This window comes from Thermobia domestica, chromosome 12 (genome assembly GCF_964235325.1).
Source record: "Thermobia domestica chromosome 12, izTheDome1.hap1.1, whole genome shotgun sequence".
NCBI classification, from domain to species: Eukaryota; Metazoa; Arthropoda; class Insecta; order Zygentoma; family Lepismatidae; genus Thermobia; species Thermobia domestica.
Window position 1 is genome coordinate 100,899,481 of NC_137465.1, and position 20,621 is coordinate 100,920,101.

The following is a 20,621-nucleotide window of genomic DNA, read 5'->3' on the forward strand; positions in this document are numbered from 1 at the left end:
AAATCATCCCTATCTTCTTTCGGGTAGGGGTGGAAATGGTGACATGTAAAAATAATCGAAAACAATATATATTAATTTCGAATCCATAGTTTTCGGGGTCGATGTGATGAATAGTGACACTCTCGATTCCGTTTTCGTCCAAGTTCATCCGTCATTGGCATGGGGAGTGGCGAGAAGTGTTGAAAATCAAAATGTCCAACATGCTCGAGATTATTGTCGAATTCATAGCTTTTGGAGTCAAGGAAAGAGTGTGACATGTCTGAAGTGACCTTTGGAGCATATTACCCACCTCAAACTTGGTTTCTAGCATGTCACTTTGATTAAAGGAGTGTTAGTCGTTTCAAAATTTATGCCAAAAGTAGAGAATCCTGTGGATTTTTGCCATTACATTTTCACTGAAACGCATATCCTAAGGGAAAAGGGAATTATAATATTTTCCGTATAAAGAATGGCCATTTCAGCCAGTGAAATATACACAACTGCAGTAGCATGTTGTAAAACTATTTGGGAGAAAGGCATCTATTATAGGCTTCGATAGGTTGTGTTTAGTGACAATGTTTCACTAGATCTCTGACTCTTATCACAATGTCAAGCTCCTCCGTGGCTAAGCGGTTAGCGTACGCGCCTTTGACGTGGGAGACCCGGGTTCGATTCCCGGCGGGAGCTCATGTGGTTCGGATTCCACGTTAATCAGTAGGTCCACGTCTCATATAGCCTCGCTGCTGAACGAAACGGTAAACTCACAATCAATCAATCAATCTATCACAATGCCCTTATCTATGTTCAACTACACTGAAAATATATTCTGAGGGAGTTACTATTTATTAAAATTCATGAAGTTGAAAGCGGCTTTTAACATAATTAACAGTCTCACCTGAGATTATGCTACTTCTGGTTGGTTTAACACCAAGTTTTCTTTGATCTTCTGGTGCTAACAAAGAATGAAAAGGATCGTGTCCTGAGTCACTATTTGCAATTGCGAAACTTATTGCCTCATTGTTGAAATAGGTCACTGCTATCAACATTGATATTTCGAAATTCTGCTAGTGAGTCCCCTGTACTACTTCTGTTAGAGTAAGCGAGCAAATCTCTGGACATTCACAATGACTAATTGTTGGGAAGATGTTTTTGCTTTATCTTTAGTACGGGAGATGTGTCTACACATTTTCAAAGCTCGGGATTACGAACTTCAGAGACAAAATGGCATGTTCTTTTCAGGATATGTAGTGCTCTTAGACCTACAACTCTTGTAATAACTGCAGAATTTTTAAGACTGGTGTCTTTGAGAGGAAAAAGTCAGAATTTCTGCTTCGTAACTGCTGCACAAAGGTTGGTTTTGAACACATGTTTAGATTTACTTATTTATACTGTGTAGTAATAACTACACTTCAAAACAAAACAGATTGATTGATCATATATTTGTTGAAAGGCTTTGTGATTTATCTATTTTTGAAAAATATGACGTTCGACAATGGTCTCCTTATGGTATACTCTGACCTGTTATAGACCTATCTCTGATACAAAATTAACATATTGACTATCCACAATAATTCTGGACCAGCAACCCGGGCGCCCATATTATAGTGACAGTTTACTCATTAGCAAGCTACGAAGAAATATTCCAATAGCAGATGCTTAGAGATCTAAATAAATCTTATTAGTCATTTTCTTTTCATCAGACTGCACCCTGGCGCCAAAAATGTGCGTAAGCCACATGAGCTCAAGAAGGTTCAGAAGGTAGGGTTTTTCTCAGATCCTCTCAAAGTTTCTTATGTTCAAATTTAATGAAAATCAGAGACGATTTCCACCTCTCTACCTGTCTAGGGATGGATTGTGTATCAATTTAGTATCTGAAATTTAACGAATATTTTATTTCAACATCGTTTTTTCAAGCAAACTAGTAAGATTTGTTCTTGCTAGGGAATTTTGGTTCTATACTTACATAGCTTTCTTATTAGATACTTTTACATTCCAGTATAAAAAGTAAACAAAATAAATGACAACTTTACAACTACTGTTTTTGGTATTTTATTCAATACACTTTTTTCTTAAACTAACATATTATAGAGAATACAGATTTCCTCAATTATTCGTACTAAAGCAGTACCAATGCCAATTATCACTGCAAAGTTAACTCGGACTTGATTAAAAATTACAGTCTTAAAATAACTGATAGACTTGTTTTTTAATAGACGCTAAATATTGTCATTGGCTGTATGATTTAATGGACTTTGGGCTACCAAACTTTCGAACAGTGTAAATAATTGTTCGAAATGTATACCATTCTAAGCGAATGAAATGAATGAAATACTTGTAAAGGGACTGAACACGGATGAAATAAGCATATCTCAAGAAAAGTGATAAAATTGATTAACTTTCTCGTACATTTTGACATAGAATGTTCATTAGGAAACTCCACTTTATCTTTCTAATTATTAGATTATTCAAACTACGTACCGATGGAACCAAAAATTGCATCCTGATTCACATAAAATTGCCTGATCATTGTCATGGACTTCCTTGTGACATATTCCACATGGGTAGATAGGAGGAGCATTTGGATTTTGCGGGTTGAACACCATCGGCTGATCGGGCGGGTATACCTGAAAACAGGAAGGCTACAAAATACAAGTATTATAAGAACACACATTAAAGTATCTAATACTGTATGTCACACTTATTCGATTGGCGACGGAATATTATCTCTAGAAAGGAAAGCTTTTTCACAATGGTTTAACATGATCCTTGCGACTTCTGATTTACCTCAACAGCGTACTTTTTAACAGTCACTGCTGAAAAATAGTAGTAGAATTTATCTGAATATTAAAGTTTTATATTCACAATGTTATTTTGATAGGGGGAAATGTAATGCATCTGAAACTGACAAAATAGAAATTAATTTTTCATTGTCTTTAGAGATAGTTGGCACACTTTCGAAGAAACGTTGAACGATCTGTTTATTTTTATTTTATTCTGTAGGCTAACGAAAAAAGTAGATTACAGAAATAGAAGTACAGGGCAAACCCTAAGAATACCTACTAACATGTTCTTATTCATCACAACTAACACAACCTGCACTAAGATAATAAAACAATAATTAAATTGCTTTACTATTCAAGTAAATACTTCAGGGATTGATAGATCATTCTGCAATAAAAATTTTAGGTTCATTATTAATTATATAAGAAATGTTTAAAACTTATTTTTAAATATTTCTCCAGCTGTTTATTTATTTTACATCGAAACCGCATCGGACAGGAGAGGCTCAGCTGGGAAAATTTTAAAAGTATGATTTGTACGAGCACATATCCTCCCTTGCAAAGTAAGAATCATTGTGATATATACTATACCAAAAAAAGAAAGAAAGAAAGAAAAGAAAAGAAAAGAAAAAGTGATTCTTCGTCTATAAATACTTGTAATGAGATCTGTTTTGTAGTGAACGTACCTGTGCTTTATATTGTACTCAGTAAGAACAATGTATCCTGCTTTTGTCAAGTAACAAGCATTGTACAGATATTCCAAACACGTTGTGCAAATATGCTTTTAGTAACTTTACCGGATGCTAAAATAATGGTGATAACGGAGATAGCTACCTTGTAGGAGACCTCGAAAGAAGCAAAACATGCCTTCTAACATAAGGCGGAAAATGCTTCCTTCCGAAGTTATAAGCTGCCGAATACAACGGAAAATAAAATTTAAAAGCTCAATAGCTCGAGAAGTATGGGACCTACCGTAATCGGGCCAAGAAAATACACAGCAACTAGTATTCGCTCTACGTAAATATCCAAGTTTCAGAAACCTGTGTTAAAGGCACACTAGTTGTATTGAGGAAACTGAGGTATGGGCAGACACTTTTAAGTAGCATTTTAAGCATGAAAATATTCATATAAATGCCATTTAAGTAGTTTCACTTCTCTAATCATACTCAAAACTAATCAATATCATTTTATTTTCATTAACAACCATTCGGCACATCATTTTTTAGCTTCAAAGGTGAAGTTTTTCACAAAATTGAACCAAATTTCCACATTAGAATATAATTTGATCATGTCTAAAGGATTAATTTATTAACTTCTTGTTTAAGAATAAAAAAGATCAAATACGTCATACCTTAAGTGTTCGAAAATCATGCACAAAGTTACGAATTTATTACTTTGCTACTGTGTAAAAGAGGCTGAATTTGATCTATTTTTTTCTTAGTTTTTTAAAAAATATACTTTTATATTTATATGAATGGACTGTCATAAACAAATTTTGTTTCCTTGTGGGTAATTTAGTGGTATATTTCCCACTATGTGATTCTAACATCACATACTGTCAAGATATATATTTCAATAAGTCTCGCTTTGTTAAGCTCATTATTACGTTGAAGCAGGTCCGTAGCAAGTAGTCATGGCGCCTGCTACGGTCCCGTGTGCACTGAAAGGTCCCCTCTGTTTGACTTCAGATTCATGTTTGGGGTAGTCCACTTGTAGTCGGTAAGGCCGCCATCTTGGATTATAATATGGCGACCACGTGACTACGTTTATTTATGCTTACATGGTAATATCTTATCACAAAACTGAAATACGAACTTCATTCTGGTGCCAAATTAAAGACATGGTTACATGACATGTAACATTAATGCATGTTTCAAGTGATTTAATACTGCTCCTTTATGTTGCCAACATTTTTAATAGGCGGCTATTATTGCAAAAAATAAGTAAATAAATAAATAAATAACTTTCTCAGTTTCGTTATATTCGTTTCATACCAGATTACTACGAAACTGCCAGAGATACGGAAAAACAGCTTGAAGTAAACGTTATTGAGTAGAATCTTACCTTCCAAACGGTACCTATATTATTTCTGTATCCTAAAAACTGAAGTAGTTTGATCATTTTATGTAGCCCAAGGTGCTGGATTTTGAGAACCTAGATTGCGCTAAACGAAGTGACAAGCGGAAGTATTCTTACACATTAAGATGAAAAAAACATTTGGAAAGCTAACTAGTACTGTAATAAATTATTCTGGGAATCTGCATCTCCTGGCGGAAATAGAATTTGGACATCGACTTACAATAACGCCATCAATATGGCAGCCAAGTGGTAGGGTGCTCTGGTTCCGTGGCACTGGAAAGTACCCTCTGTTTGACTTCAGTTTAATGTTTTGGGTGATCTACTTCTTTATACAAAAACCTGGTCACATGATTTAGGTGTGGTCCATTGGATTTCTTTCGCCCTCTTTATTTTGTATTTATGTTCACTTTGTCGCAAAATTTCGCGTTCGACGAAAATGTTTCATCTGAACAAAGTTGAATGAAATTAAGTTTACACAAATGCTTTCGGATTTCGGCTTAAACAAATCAGCACTGTACATTTCTTTCGTATATTGAAGGCGTCTACAGAATCGCTAAAAAAAATTCAGTTGTTGTTACCAAACAAATTTTAAAATATCTTCATTGGGTTGGGAGCTTTCCACTTCTCAAAAGAAATCATGACCTCTCTCGGTCATTAGCTTTTGGATAATGGTGCAGAAAATGTATTTTTTGAGACAAACATTTGGATCCATGTTGTTAAAGAGTATTCTCACACGTTGTTAAAGTGGAACGCACTATTCAGGAGGGTTGAGAGGTTTTAGCATTTTATGAGAAGCAATGTTGCGCTTACAGTGGTTAGCATTTCTTTAACATAGAAACACCACGATAAGTAAAGAACTGGCAGCGTCAGAGCCCTACTGAATTTATCCCTGAATTCAAATGCGTACGAGAAACGCAGAAAAAACGTGTATTCCGTAAACGATCAGTTGTCTGCTTACGATTAATCCCTCAGACATTTGTGGATAATAGTATGCAGAACAGTGACATTCAAATACTGGCATCAGTTTGTGTCTTATCTTCATCCAGTGTTACGGAACTTAACTCATGCACTCAGGGAAGCGAACTGGGAACTGTTTGTTAACACAGTGACTAAAGTAGTCTCTTTGTTGTTTGCGTTTGATTAACTCAACTATTCCCGGTGAAGAGCAGCGTTTCTATAGGACTGTCAGATGTTGCAAAACCATTTTCCCACAATATACGATGACTTTGTTACTGGTAGGTTTGTAGTGAAAGGTTCTTCTTGCAAATTCAGTTCTATTCCAATTGATCAGGGTTTGGAGCAGCATTACAACAAAAAAGCCGAAGGACATGGAGAAGATGGAGGCGAAGAAAAGCAGTTGTTCAGCATGGTATAATTAAGCATGAAAGAATTCTTACCTTTTGCGCAATATATGTGATCTTATGAACGAAGACCAATGTTTTCTACACCATGAATATTCATCAGCTACACCAAGAAATTAGAAACTCATTACTCCCATTGTGAAATTCATTCTGGGAAGAGGAAATACTTTTTGTTTGACGAAAATAATCAGGAAAACTACAAATTAAGAAATATCTTTACTGGATAGGTGGTGGATGAAGATATAACCTCGTTTCAACTGAAGTGGCCTCATCTAGGAACACGTCACCATAAAATCAAAAGTATTAATGAATCCAAATAAGAAAAGAAGGTGTAAGAAGAAAAACAGAAGACAGAAGTCGCGGCGAATGCGCTGAAGGGAAGTGCCATTGTTTTTCGATATACTGACATTGTTAGAGCCAGGAAATATGACATCAACAGTCTGCTTAAGTAAGAAATCACACCAACATAATTTTTTCTTACAAAGAAGGTTCTGGAGAAAGTCTGTTAACCAAGTTTTTCCAAGAAATGACAAAGAAATTTCTTTAACCAGTTCCACATGAAGTACTTTGTCCCCACGGGTCTTTCAGTGTTGTTATAGATTTCACGGTTCTAGCAAGAAGATTCAGCGTTAAAAAACTGAAAATAAAGATGGAGCAGTATTGGTCTCCTTTTAGCAATGAGATACTGTATTGGTCTCCTTGAGCAAACTGTCTGTTGTTTCACTGACGCTCTGGCTATTCTGCATTCAAAGTCCGAGGTCCAGCATAAGTAGTCTATCTCCAAGATATTGTGTATTGCACACTTCAGGTCACAGAAACCCAGACGGTGGAAAAAGAACTAAGTTCGAAAAAAAAATACCGTTGATCCTTACTTCCCTCAGATCTGTACATAGAGGGAAATAGATTTTCCCTTCATTTTGCTACAGAGTAACATGACCATTTGGAGCAAAGATATTGACTATCTGGGTGCGGCGTCAAGTAAATATGTAATTGCTATATATGAAAAGTCATTAAAATATGACACACAAAAATTAAATCAAAATCTGGCTTACTAGGTGAAACAGAATTCATGCTTTTACGAGTTGTAGATCACCAAGGTAATAATATACACAGATGGACAACTTCTAGAGTGAATTCTTGATGCAGTACTTAGCAAAACGGAGTTGTACGCAGAACGTCATTTTAGCATAGGTTCGAATCTTGTTTACGATTTTTTAAAACAAAGACTCTGCGTTTTATTGCAAAGGGTATGGATGTAAGAAAATTATAAATATGTCACAACTATGTAATACAGTACATTACATCATACATATTAAACCAAATTTTGATGCAGCTCTAATCGGTTAGCAACAATTAGAGCGCTGCTGTGTAGTTTAGATATGCGTAATAAATACCCAAGAGGCCTGGGTGAATAATCTGTTAATCAGATGTCCACGTGTTGAAATCCTGTTATAAGTTTTATTTATTTCGTGCACATCAAATTCTATTTCTCACCGACTTTCAATACGAAAATTCAAATCCTCATTACTTCCGTCCCCGTGTGCATTTCTACCTAAAATGTTATATTTGGGTTCAGATGACCAGCTCTAAATTGTGTCAAAATTTGGCTGAATTTCCAGCGAGTGCCAACTGACCCCGCTAAAGTACTGAACATGTTCAAAACTTCATTTTAAACGCTTTCCCCGTTTTCCCGTGATTAGACTACTTCGTTGTCACTTTTATATATTGAACGAACATCTGACTGTTGAACTCTTTTTACCTTAAAAGCGGAATTTTTGAAGACGATGGAGCATGTGCTCACGGCTTTGTTTGTTTGTTTACTTACTAAGCTTCACCTTTCTAACATAAGTGCTAACCTACCTGGAGCCAATTTGCTAAATACATTATGTTAAAAGACATCAATTCAAACGGTCAACTGTTTTGCTGTGATGACCTCGATGTAATTCTTAAATATTGAAAAAAGAGATTTTTTCTTTCTTTCTTTACAAGAGGAATTTCTAAAACGCTTTGACATGCCTAATAGTTTTTAATATGAAATTTATGTACACAGTTTCATCTTCCTAACGTAAGAAACTGTTTTTGGCACAAATTTCGGACTTCCTCTTCCCCTTTAGGATACTCATTTTAATGAAAATGTTTTGACAACAACCAAGTTCGAGGTATATATTAACTATTTTCAAAAATTTGAGCTGCTAAACCCTGTTTCACCGGTTCTTCGAGCACGGGCAATGAAATACATATAAGGTTGTTAGATCATGTGCCAAGGAGATGCTAACTACCGACCGAGAAACATGCTAAATCACAAAGAGTATCTGCACAACATACAAGAAGACGCGTTTGGTAATTTTACTTTATAATTTTTGGCTTGTTAAATAATGATTTTACTTTATAATGTAAGCTTTACAATGACATTTGCTTAATGGAGTTATCTTTTAAACTTCCTTTTTCTGCTGAAAATGTATTATATGAAACTTACAAATGGAAAACGGAATTAAATACAACTGGATTATAGAATTAAATACAATCATGTTTTTCCACAAAAGGTAAGAATGAAAAAGAGCTTTTAAAGGATTAAGTAATATTTTACTTCAACAGTTTTAATTATTACATACATATTTAATATCTTGTATTTAGTCTTATAAATGAAAGGATATAAGGCAAGTGTTAATATTATGTAGCAGGTATACTTGTGTCGCGAAAGCTTTAAAAGTAACACAAAAAATTACAATTCTATTATTAGCCCTCCTCTCTGGTCCAGTAGCTAGCGCACATGCCTTTCGTGCACGGCGTCTTGGATTCGATTCCTGGTGGGAGAACTTGAAAACATTGAACGCATTATGATGGTTCATATTCCACCCATCCAAGTTTTGTATAGCCTCGGACGCTAAACTCCAAAATAACCGATCAACCAATGTGTACAATTTATATCCAACATGTCACCCCTCGAGTTTGTATTCTCCTTCCAAGGAAGAAATGTTCCAGGACGGAACACGTGTTACAACTACTCCGCTTTATCATAAAAAAAAAATATCTGAAAGTCTACCAGTGTTGTACAACCTTTCCCTGGTTGACATATGGAAAGTAAAGGGTGAGTTAATACGGAACATGTCTAATGGACTTCCTTAATTTCGGTACATAGAGAGGTGATGTAGTCGAACCATGCTCCGGTTGCCGTACGTACTCATTTCAGGAAGGATGGACGAACCTGAAAGCCGCATTGTGACGAGGGTAGGATAAGAAAAAAATCCGTCCCCACTGGGGATCGAACCCAGGGTATTTACCGATTACACGATCGCTCTTCACTTCACATGAGGATACTTAAAAAGACAAATAATAATAATAATAATAATAATAATAATAATAATAATAATAATAATAATAATAATAATAATATCTACTTCTATTGGAATTTAACACTCATTACTGCCACTTGAGGAGTTAACATTACATATTTCTCATTAGGTATCTTGCGAGTAATTTTTGTATGTAGATACAAAAATAATTTCTCAGAAACTGTTTTACAAACCTAACGTAATCACATTTTATATATTGCTATTTTATTATTTACTGACAGTATAAAAAGAATCATTCAAATACCTATTTCAAGCAAAACTAAATTACTAGTGCATACAGTTTATACATCTTGATGTGATTGGAAAATTATTATGTTCCGTATCGTCCACCCGGAACCACGCTGTGGATCACCGGTGATCCAAGAACTACATTCTGAGAAACAATTCTCTACATTAAAAGCAAATGTGAAAATTGTGTAATGTACTGTGTTGTAGCGTATTCGAAGTTGGTCTGTCTGCTATGCGACGGAGTGATGGAAGAAGCAAGCAAACAAGAGCTGTTACTGATAGTATTGTGCTTTTGAGTAGATAACGTAAATTAAAGGAAAAACTTAACATAAGTTATTTTCTTATATGTTGTTTCAGTTTTTAAGAATATCAAAATCTTACAGATATCTTATTGTTTTAAAAGAAATAAAAAGGAAGAATAAAGAAAAAGAAAGGAACAGAAATGGGATTAGATCCGGTGTCAAAATGCAATGGAAGAATCGTTTAAAAAGCTTCATATTTCTTTACCATACATCGAGCTTTTCCAGCCATATTGTGTCGCTTCAAGTCTTAAGATAAGGGTTTTTCTGTTTGTTTCTTTACTTGCGTACGAAATTTTGATTATAGAAGCTAATGTGTTTGGCAGACAATCTATATACTGGGTTTAAATCAACAGGTTCAACATTTTACTCCCTTGAAAATAATGAATTTCCCTTCGTTACGACAAACATCCCTCCAAAGCACGATTGCTAGGATGCACTCAATCAAACTTAATTTTAATTTTATTATTTTTTTAAAACATTTTTGCCAACATTTTCATACAGTGAATGCTTTCTATCACCACTTACTACTTACTCAACTTTAGCCAAAGGCGGGAGGAAAAATGTAATAAACGCAACAAACAAACAAACAAAAAATCGTGAACTACAGCATACACGCGAAAAATGAAAACACTGGAATTCTTGACAACACGGACTACTATTATAAACATGTATACACTCACTCCAATCAAAAAATGTTAATAAGAAACTCTTTTACAGGTATTACACTTTACGTTGTTCATATTCCAAAATGTTTGGTTCAAATAGTCCATAACTCTTTCAATATAATCAAGTGACCCTTTCAGGACAAGAGGCTAACGCACGTGACAAAGTTGTTTGACTTCCTGTGAAAGTACTTACCTCGTGTACAAATCTCAGTAATGTTCGACTCCCACTTTAAGCAATAAGTAGAGTCTCATATAGTCCCGATGCTGAAACGGAATGTTAAACTCTAAACTAACGCATTAATATGACAATATGTTACTGTGGTAAATGTATTCTGAAAACACAAATCCAACTGAATATAATGACGGAAATTTTGATAACTACATGTCTAAGGAGCTATCAACATGTAGTTTTAATTTTATCACCTTAATATAAAGCAGTTTGTGGCTTTAGATACTTTAGTTTTAGTGTTATGGACTAGAACATACTAGTGCAATTTAAGGTCGCATAGAGACGATGTGACTTAGACAACAAAACTACTTGAAATGAAATGTAAAGTACACTATGTGAATGCAACGTAATTAACTAAGAATTATTACTTTAAAAAAAAAGTTATTTATAAAATTATTCTCACTGCTCTTACAAAAATCACGGACAACCTGAAGTTTGCTAGACAAATTGTGTAAACAAATCCTTCAAAACCCTCTCTGAGATAGAATGAAAATGACCACTTACCTTACCACTCGAAACAGGCATTGGCTTTGGTGCCATTCCGGGATTATTGAAATTAGGTCCGCCAGGTCCTGGCATGCCCATGTGCATGTTATTAGGGGTAGGCATATTTCCCATTCCTGGCATTCCTCCACAACTATTACCACACATTGGGTTCATATGGTTCATACTATTCATGGGAGGACCCATACCTCCCATATTATTCATCCCTCCCATCCCACTCATGGGAGACATGTCCCATTTATTGTTCATTCCACCCATAGCACTCATACTGTTCATTCCACTCATACTGTTCATGCCACTCATGTTGTTCATACCACTCATGTTGCCTAGATGATGATTCATATGATTCATAGCGTGACTTCCATGATGATGATGATGATGTTGATGTGGTTGGTGATGCTGTTGATGGTGTGGAGGATGGGGCGGCTGATGATGGCGGTGATGATGATGATGATGGTGACCGACAGTCACGGGAGATGGAGTTTGCTGTGGAGGCGTATCATCGAAAGGATTCGAGGCAACAATGGTATCGCCATATCCTGTGAAAAAAAAATAAATAAAGTTAAATTTTTAACGAAAGGAAATACATGTCAAAAGTTTACAAACAAGATATCAACGGATACCCTAACAGTGCACAAGCATTTAAACAAAATCTAAAATAACTGTTTGTATATTGCCTAGTTCCAAAACTTGAAATATCACAATTTATGTTTCAACAAAGATGTCTGCAAATATCAATTATCCATGTCTTACGCGTTCCTTAACTAGGTTTTATATTCTGAAATATTAGCTTGAAGTATAACTTATGCACTTTATTTCACAGTAGTTTCATTTGAAGTGAGTCACTGATAAACCGCTCTCGCCTCTGCTGCGAAGGGTCCCTGGTTTGATTCCAGGTCCCATCTACAAATAAAAGCTAATTACGATTAGAGGAAACTTCTGGTATGATACACATGTCTTTGGTACTGATATACTCCAACCACTTAAATACCAACAACCGAAAGCTTAAAACTAAATATATCATTCTTCATATTGTTTGATGACATGTCTACGTACCTGTAAGAGGTGGTGGAAGAAGGTCAGAGAGCACGGGTGAAGACTGAGCTGGAGCAGAAACAGCCGTTGATGTTCGCCGTTTCTTCTTTGCATTTCCTGGGCTTTCTCTCTCGCCTATCCCGGTGCCTAATGGTGGCTTAAACTCCCCTGCCAGAGTGCCAAGGGGCATCCTGAAATGATGAATATTAATTAATATAATTTCGGATAAATATATACTCTAAGACGTTTCAAATCCTTTCACTCTTAGAAAAAAGAAATCATGAAAGCTGATACGATTTTTATCTAGAATCTTCTATCTAGAAATATTTAACATCTATTTAGAAGAGATAATGAAAAAGAGTCTACATAATTAACACGGCATTTCGGTAACAGGCAGAGTGATTAAGTGTATATGGTTTGTAGATTATATGGCGTTTGTTGCGGAATCTAGGAAGAAAATAAATAAGATGTTAGAAAACTTGAGGAGGGGCTGTAAAGAATACAGGATGAAAGTAAGTCTTAGAAAAACAAAAGTCATGGTGATTGAAACAAAGCGGTCTGTGTCAAATATACGAGGAAAGAAAATAGAACAGATGACAAGTTTTCATGACTGGGTACTATTATTAATGATGATATGAAGTATGAACGTGAAATAAAACAAGGATAGGAATGACGAAAGAAGCCTTTAGGAGGAAGAAAATACTATCTCGAATAAACAGTTGAGAAAAGACACATAAAAAGCTTCGTGTGGAGTATTGTACTGTATGTGGCACAAGCATCATGGATAGGGGCACGAGTTTTTCGCACAAAGAATTTTAAAATTTCGCGTTTCGTTTTTCATATTTCGTGTTTTGTCGCATTTTCCAAATAAAATTTCGCATTTTGTAGCTCTTGTGGAAAAGATATTCCCTGATATTTTTAATATTGTTTCTTTTATTCATAGATCACTACAGAAATAACCATCAATTACCTAAAAACAAAATACACTGAATATTTCACTTGACACTGTAAATTTCACTTATAGAAAATTATATATTTTTAATCAAACTGACTAAGAAAAAACTGTATCATAAGGAACGTGCTAGAGGCTATGGTGAGAAAAAAGACAGAGGGGGACAGAAAGGAAGCTACAATTGAAGGATGATATCAAAACAGAAAAATCGTACGTGAAGACAAAGAGGTTAGCTGGAAACCGTTGAGCATGGAAAGCTTCTCAGCTGCGGCAAGTGACCTGCTAATAATGGCAGAATACCTATGATGATGAGGAAAACGAAGAATCCCCTCTCTTACATGCACAACGTGTCACGGCCGTACGGCTACGCGTGTTCCAGAGACTATGAACCACATACTGCGCGACAAATTAAATCTAAGGAAGGTATTCTAGTGCCAAGGACACTACCTAAGTGAGGCCCATCGTTGGAAAAGAAAGACCAACTCTAGAATCCTCTATGAGCTCCATTCATTCGGTAACAAGTTGGAGCTCGTCGCTACAATGGATAAAGATTAGATTTATCTATCCGAATGCGGTAAAATTCACGCCATAACTTTCACTTCGACGACCAAATCAAGTCCAGAAACTATCCATCACTGCATCGCAACTTTCTCGAAAGGACTTATAATCGTCGCCGGATACTGCTATAATGGAAGATTCACTTTTCGTCAGGTCACTGAAAGTTATAAAATCAACTCTGCATACTACCAGAAACCACTGATAATATCAGAAGGTATTCCTGGGGAGGGAGGGGGCTTTAAACAAACATGAGGTGACACTAACTGCCAAAATACTGGTAACCCAGGTTGAGTCCGTTAGGACCAAAACAAGCCTGATCACATATATTTCATTCTACGCCCAGACGAATGGAGGCCACGGTATTAACCAGTGATTTCACCAAACGTTAGCTCGATGGATTTCTGCAGATTTGGTCTCCTGAAGAGAACACTTTCCTCGCGTGGTATCGCCACTCTTCGGGTTCTGCAAAAAGCCTATAAAGATGTATTATACAAGATTCCCCTTCCTATGCATCGTAGAAGACACATATAATGGAAATTGTGGTGCAGAGCTATTGTCAAAATAGATGGTGCTGCTGTGGTTTTTTCTAAGATACGAGATCAAAGTCTGTAGTTGAACTATATGAAAACTGGGTGGAAAAAAGTCATGATTTAAAAAAAAAAAATCATTTTTGTTGCTTTTTTGATTTAAATCGATTTTTTTTATTTAAATCAAATCTTTCTCCTCGTATAACATAAGTCGCGAAGTGAAGAAAAATCATTAGGAACTAGTATTAAATGTTAATTATGCCATTTAAGTGAAAGTATTGCGGTTGAATTTTGATTTAATCCCCAATTGTTAACCTATTTTAATCCCAAACAATGTTTAAGCATTAAGGAAAAAGTACAGCAACGTTTATCAACATGATACTTTTTTTTTTCCCCACAAAGTTACTGATATTTGGCAGGGCATATTTTTAAAAAAATCGAAACTAGCTTGCGGCACGAAATATATACAAAATACATAAATTTCACCTAAAGTTATAAAATCTAAAAAGTTTGGAGAGGGGATTGGACTCCTTTAAATACGCCCTTATTATCTGGAAATAAACAGACGCGCACATAAAAGAATTTTCGTCTTAGATGTCCATGGTGATTTTTCTGTTGGAATAGTTAATGATTTAAAAACCCAATGTTACTGAGAGAAAAAAGCCGGATTCCCCCGTTACCCGTTCAAAATGGGATTTTCCCATATCATCTTCTGCGTGAAACACTCGTTTTCATACTGTACTATACATACATTTGAATTTTATTGCAATATTATTATATTTCATAATCGAAATAACAGAACAGAAACGGAATTTCATTTATTTCTGAATTTGATTTAAATCAACGATTTTTATTTTAAAAAATCAAGTGATTTAAATCACACTGATTAAAATCAATCCACCCTGTATGAAAATAATAAAAATACCGGAATGCTTAGGTGGTTAACTTGAAAACTGATAAATTGGAATTGGGTTCGAATTCTTTACGGGGACAATAGCATGGCTATCTCGAGGTATCGTGTTTTTTTCGAAACAGTATGATTCCCGGTTAAGAATTCTGACCCAAACCCAATATCGTGGCTTTCAAAATGGCAGTCGAGATGTTCTGTCATGTTTGGCATTCTTTCCCTATCACAACCACAGGCATTTAGTTCATTTTGTTTCACCTTTCCAATTTTGATAACTGTATGTGCGTATGAGTATGTGTGTATGTCACCCTTAGGAAAACAAATTACAATCTATACAGTTAGTGAACTGTGTATTGTATCACACATACAGTACACAAATAATTTCTCGCAGCTAAATAAAAACTGTCAATTTTAATAAGCAACACACGACACATTTTTTTTCGATTTTCTCGTAAACTAATCATGAGAGTTTACGGCAAAGATATGTTACTTTGTTCACTTCTGTTCACACAAGTTCTATCGATTGGTATTTGTCTTATTTTTGGACATTTTTTCTCCGTTAAGAGCTAATAATATTGTAGGATTTCTAGGTTTCCATACTTTTGTAAACAATCCACTATTAGAGGCAGAATTTTACGTCCCTGCGTTCCTCTCACATGATTATTTCTGATATGCTCATCATCGAGAACATTTTCCAGGAGAATAATGGCAAGGCAAACGGAGAGTGATGGTATTCAACAATGAGAGTCGTTTCTGTCTCATACAGTGATGGCCGCGTGCATATTCGCTGACGTGTAAGCAGGGTTTGACCAAGTGGGCCCAGCCCGAAAAAACCCGCCCGGTTTTTTCGGGTTGGACCCACCTAAAAAAAAAAAACACTTTAAAACCCACCTGGGTTTTTGAGCTTTTTGTTAGTATATTATTGGTACAACTAAGGTGATCACATTGAAAGTGACTTTTATCAGATTTTGGACTTTCCTTGGGCGAATTAGATGCTTTCATGTGAAAGTATACAACAACATTCAACGTTAGACCTACATAAAGTTCTGAATGCAATGAATGAATAAAAAAAAAAGCTTACCTTAGCTCAACGGCGCCGACTTCCCAAAATTTATGTGGGTGCATATCAATGGTGGGATGTATTAACCTATATGTTTTCAGGGAACTCTCGATATTTGATTGATTTATTCTTAGTTAAAATCTTTTATGGACACTGTCTTAAAGGGCTGTGCTGTGATAAAGTAAAATATACTTGTACTATAAGGATAAGTTGGGACTCCCCTATCTCAGTCGATAACACGGCTATTTTAAACACAGGAGTAACGGGTCCAAACTAAAATTCTTGTGGGTGCAGCGCACCCACAAGATTATTTGTGTGGGTGCCAGAGCCCCAAAGCACCTACGTAGTCGGCGCGCATGCCTTAGCTTGAGATAATTATAGAACAAATTAATGTATGGGTTGTGTTTGTAGCCTATTTGAAGTGAATTATGCAATTTTATATTTTAGAAAATACTTTCCGTGAATAGTGTGCTCGGCGACGCCGGGGGACATTATCTCAGACATTTGACGAGTTTAAGGCCATAGGTGCCTGTATCAGCAGTAAATATGTAAATACATTAGTAGAACTATTAGTTATTTCATATATTTGATGGTAAAACAAGTATTCTTCAGTTACATTTGATTTTCCAACAACATTAGTTTAGTTCAGTCATTAGTTGCTACTCTTCAAATAAGCATTCTGTAGAATCAACGCCAGCAATAGCGTAGAAATTCTTCTCAAATTTAAGAAGCTTAATGCTCGGAGTTCGAAGACTATGCAACGCTACTACTTCAAGTGCTAAATTTAAAGTTCCGTACTAAACCCTGTTCGGCCTAAGCTCTAAACTGCGATAAACAAAGCCACGTGAAACTAAATCTCGCTAATTTGCTGTTGGCCTACCGACGCCTGTACTCCTCCGCAAAATAGTACATATGATTTGATTATTACTTTTACCATGAATCTCCATATAAAATTGCTACATTATTATAAATGACAAGAATATAATACGGGTTATCTAATAAAACTGTAATCGAGTGTGGTTAATAAAACAATAGAAATAAACACTAAACATGTGCAGTAATTTGATGTACGGTGACAGTGTTTAAATTTAACTGTTCACTCATCACCCTTATGGTTAAACGACGGTCTGATCTCACAAGAGCCGTCACATGTTTAATGTTTTCGTCAGTTTCTGAAGTTGAAGATCTCCCTGAGCAAGGTTTATCTTCAACGTGTTCTCGGCCTTCCAAAAATGATTTGTGCCAGCGGAAAACTTGTGCTCTTGATAAGCAATGTAGCCAATAGGCCTGTTTCAATTTTTCAAAAGTCACCAAGTTTAACACAAAACTTTATTGCACAACGTTACTCTAAATTCCGATATTCCATTTCTATAACATACAACAAAAACACAACTTCACTTATGGCGCTGTCAAAAACAATGTGTTAACTGTACGGAGTTGTAACTCGGACTGAGGAAGTGGAAGGGATAAACAAATCGGTCTAGCACAGGCCGGTAGTCACAACGTTGCCAGATCGCTCGCAGTGTTGCCAGTCTCATTACTTTTCTCACACACCTTGTAAATAAGGCTTAATTCCTCCTCCAAACCATTGTTTAGCGTCGTTTTTGGCATTACATTTAAGGTTTCTCTCATCGGGGTTATGGAGTACACTCTAGACTAAAATAGGAATTTTCGACACCAGCTTCCCTGCTCTTTGAATCACAATCCCAATACTGTTTGAGACATTTGTGTGCGTATGTGTGTGGAAAAGGAGCTATTGCTGAAGTAACTACATAATTTTTTCTCGCTTCACGGAACGGCAATTCGATCCTGCACCCTTTAAGTGTTCCAGCAAACACTTCAAATGAATGAGGATCAACTGAACGAAGTCACGTACAAGGACTCGTGTCAATTTACTAGAGAATTGGACAAGAGATGTGATATTCTCATGATATTGTTGCCCATCACCTTCAATTGATGGTACGGTTTAAAAACTTGATACAAAGGTACCACATATGCCCGAAACAAAATGGACTTAGTTCAGCGCTCCTTCGCTTCACATCAATATTGCTTGTAAATAATACCACGATCAATGAGTGTTTTACGTTCTCCAAGTGCAGCAGCAATCCAGCTAAAATGACCCGATCAGTGACGGCGTACTTCTTCAACACAACGCTCGCCCGCACTGATCTGACTAAAGCTATTTCACAACTCGATTTGGAAGTTCTATCGCACCCATCATATTCTTTCGATTGTAATCGTTTCCGGTAGCTGTCCAAATGGGGACGCGGCACAAGTCCTAAAAATCATTTCGCGACACTAGACCTAAACGGCACTGGTCCTAAACGGCACGAGACCTAAAAAATCTCTTGTGGCGCTACCATCGCGTCCGTGCCCAGAATACTTATCAATCTGTTAGTCAAAGGATATACTGTTTCATATTATAGAACCAGATTCTAGCTTAGTTCTTACAAGTAATTTGTATAGTACATATTCTATCGTTCAGAAATAATAAAATAAATAAATAAAGCCTATTGTCCTTTCTTGCTCTTTGCACGTTAGCATTTGTATGGTCACAAACTTTTAACTGCCAATCAAATGCGATTCCCAAATCTTCCATAATGTCTGTTGTTTTTTTTTTTGTTTGTTTGTTTGTTTGTTTTTTTCTATTTCCACACCATTGACTTCGCATTTACTAACATAATATGGTGTTTGAGTTATATACGTCATAAATTTTGCTTTCTTTGTACTGATTCGAAGTAAATTATTTTTACACATATATTTATTGTATTGAACTCTTTCTGTAGCAAATAGTGTCATAGTCGTAATTAACTATTCTTTACTCATTACCATTATTAATAATAGTTTTAGTGTCAGTATCATAGCTGTTGCCGTTGGAATTATTATTATTAGTAGTAGTAATAATACTAATAATAATAAATTTCAGATATGCTACATTTTTGAGACGTGAGCCTTGAAAAAATTAAACTACGCCAACATGTTAAAATAATTAAAAGAACCTAATTAATCATCCATTTTATACTCTCATTTGCTTAACTGGACGAACCGAGACCTAAAGGAAAAAGAGTTTATTGCCCAAATCTTATAAGCAATGGGAAATTTTAATATTATAGAAATTGACCCTCCTTCCCTCTTAGAAGTGTAATTTTCAAGACGCTGAAACATGTATTTTATTACTTTTAATTAAAAGTTCAAATACCCAGTTTCGCGCATCCAACCTAAGCAAATCCTTCCTTACTTTATAAATATTTTCTGAATAAGTAATGGGAAATTCGAACATTAAAGAAAGTGCCCCCTTTGTTCTTTTCCTTTTGTGTTAAATTTTCTTTTTTTTTTTTTTTCTTTTTTTTTCAGTGGAAAGTTTATATGCCAGGTTTCACTTTACTAGTTTAAGAAATCTGCGGGATACACTACTCTTCTTTTTTTTTTTTTTTTTTTAAATCTTACCCCATCCTTTTTACGATACGTATTTCCAAAAATTCTTTCTTATATCCTACTTTCGTAAGAAAATGATTTTTTTAAATTAAAATGTAACGACTCTATTTGTAGTAGTATGCCCAGAAAGCCACTAATCTTAACTCATTTATATAAGAGTATAGAAGATAAACACAGTCAAACAAATGAACTTCCATGAACAGTTTCCGATTTCTTATGACTAACTTATTCGTACATTTCCCACAAGCTGCGATTTTAAATTCACGCACTGTCAAGACCCAGGTTTCAGAAAGGTAACAAATTGGAAATATAATAATATGTATTTATGTACGTGTGTAATATGTATATATTTACTGTCTTATTGAAGCTTTCGTAATGTAAAAATACACTTTTGGTTTGTTTGCTTTTAATATGAAAAAAGCCTGCTCTCCTAGAAAAGTTTGCAGACAACACCCCTAAAAGCTTACTATGTATTGGTTTCTGAAAACGTTATGTGTTGCATATTACATTAGTAATTTAGCGTTATTTGTTGATTTTTTCTTGCTTATACATATGAACTCTATTAAAATACACTGTGAGATATAGTAATTGTATTGCATAATAAAAGTCCTTTGTTCAGTTTTAAATTTACTGCGTTCTTAACGTATGCAAAAAATAAAATGAAATC

General features: G+C 35.4%; 1 protein-coding gene across 2 annotated transcripts in view; it reads right to left on the reverse strand.

Moving 5' to 3' along the window:
- The window catches only part of LOC145666549 (uncharacterized), a 73,469-nt gene that overhangs the window by 15,458 nt on the left and 37,390 nt on the right, over positions 1 to 20,621 (reverse strand). The window contains exons 3-5 of one of the 2 annotated variants that reach the window (XM_081733868.1): positions 12,537 to 12,706; positions 11,481 to 12,019; positions 2,458 to 2,618 (exon numbers count right to left, since the gene is read on the reverse strand). In XM_081733868.1, coding sequence (XP_081589994.1) covers positions 2,458 to 2,618; positions 11,481 to 12,019; positions 12,537 to 12,706 — 870 coding nt within the window. The remainder of the gene's footprint in view (positions 1 to 2,457; positions 2,619 to 11,480; positions 12,020 to 12,536; positions 12,707 to 20,621) is intronic. The other variant, XM_081733869.1, reaches the window with a different exon arrangement.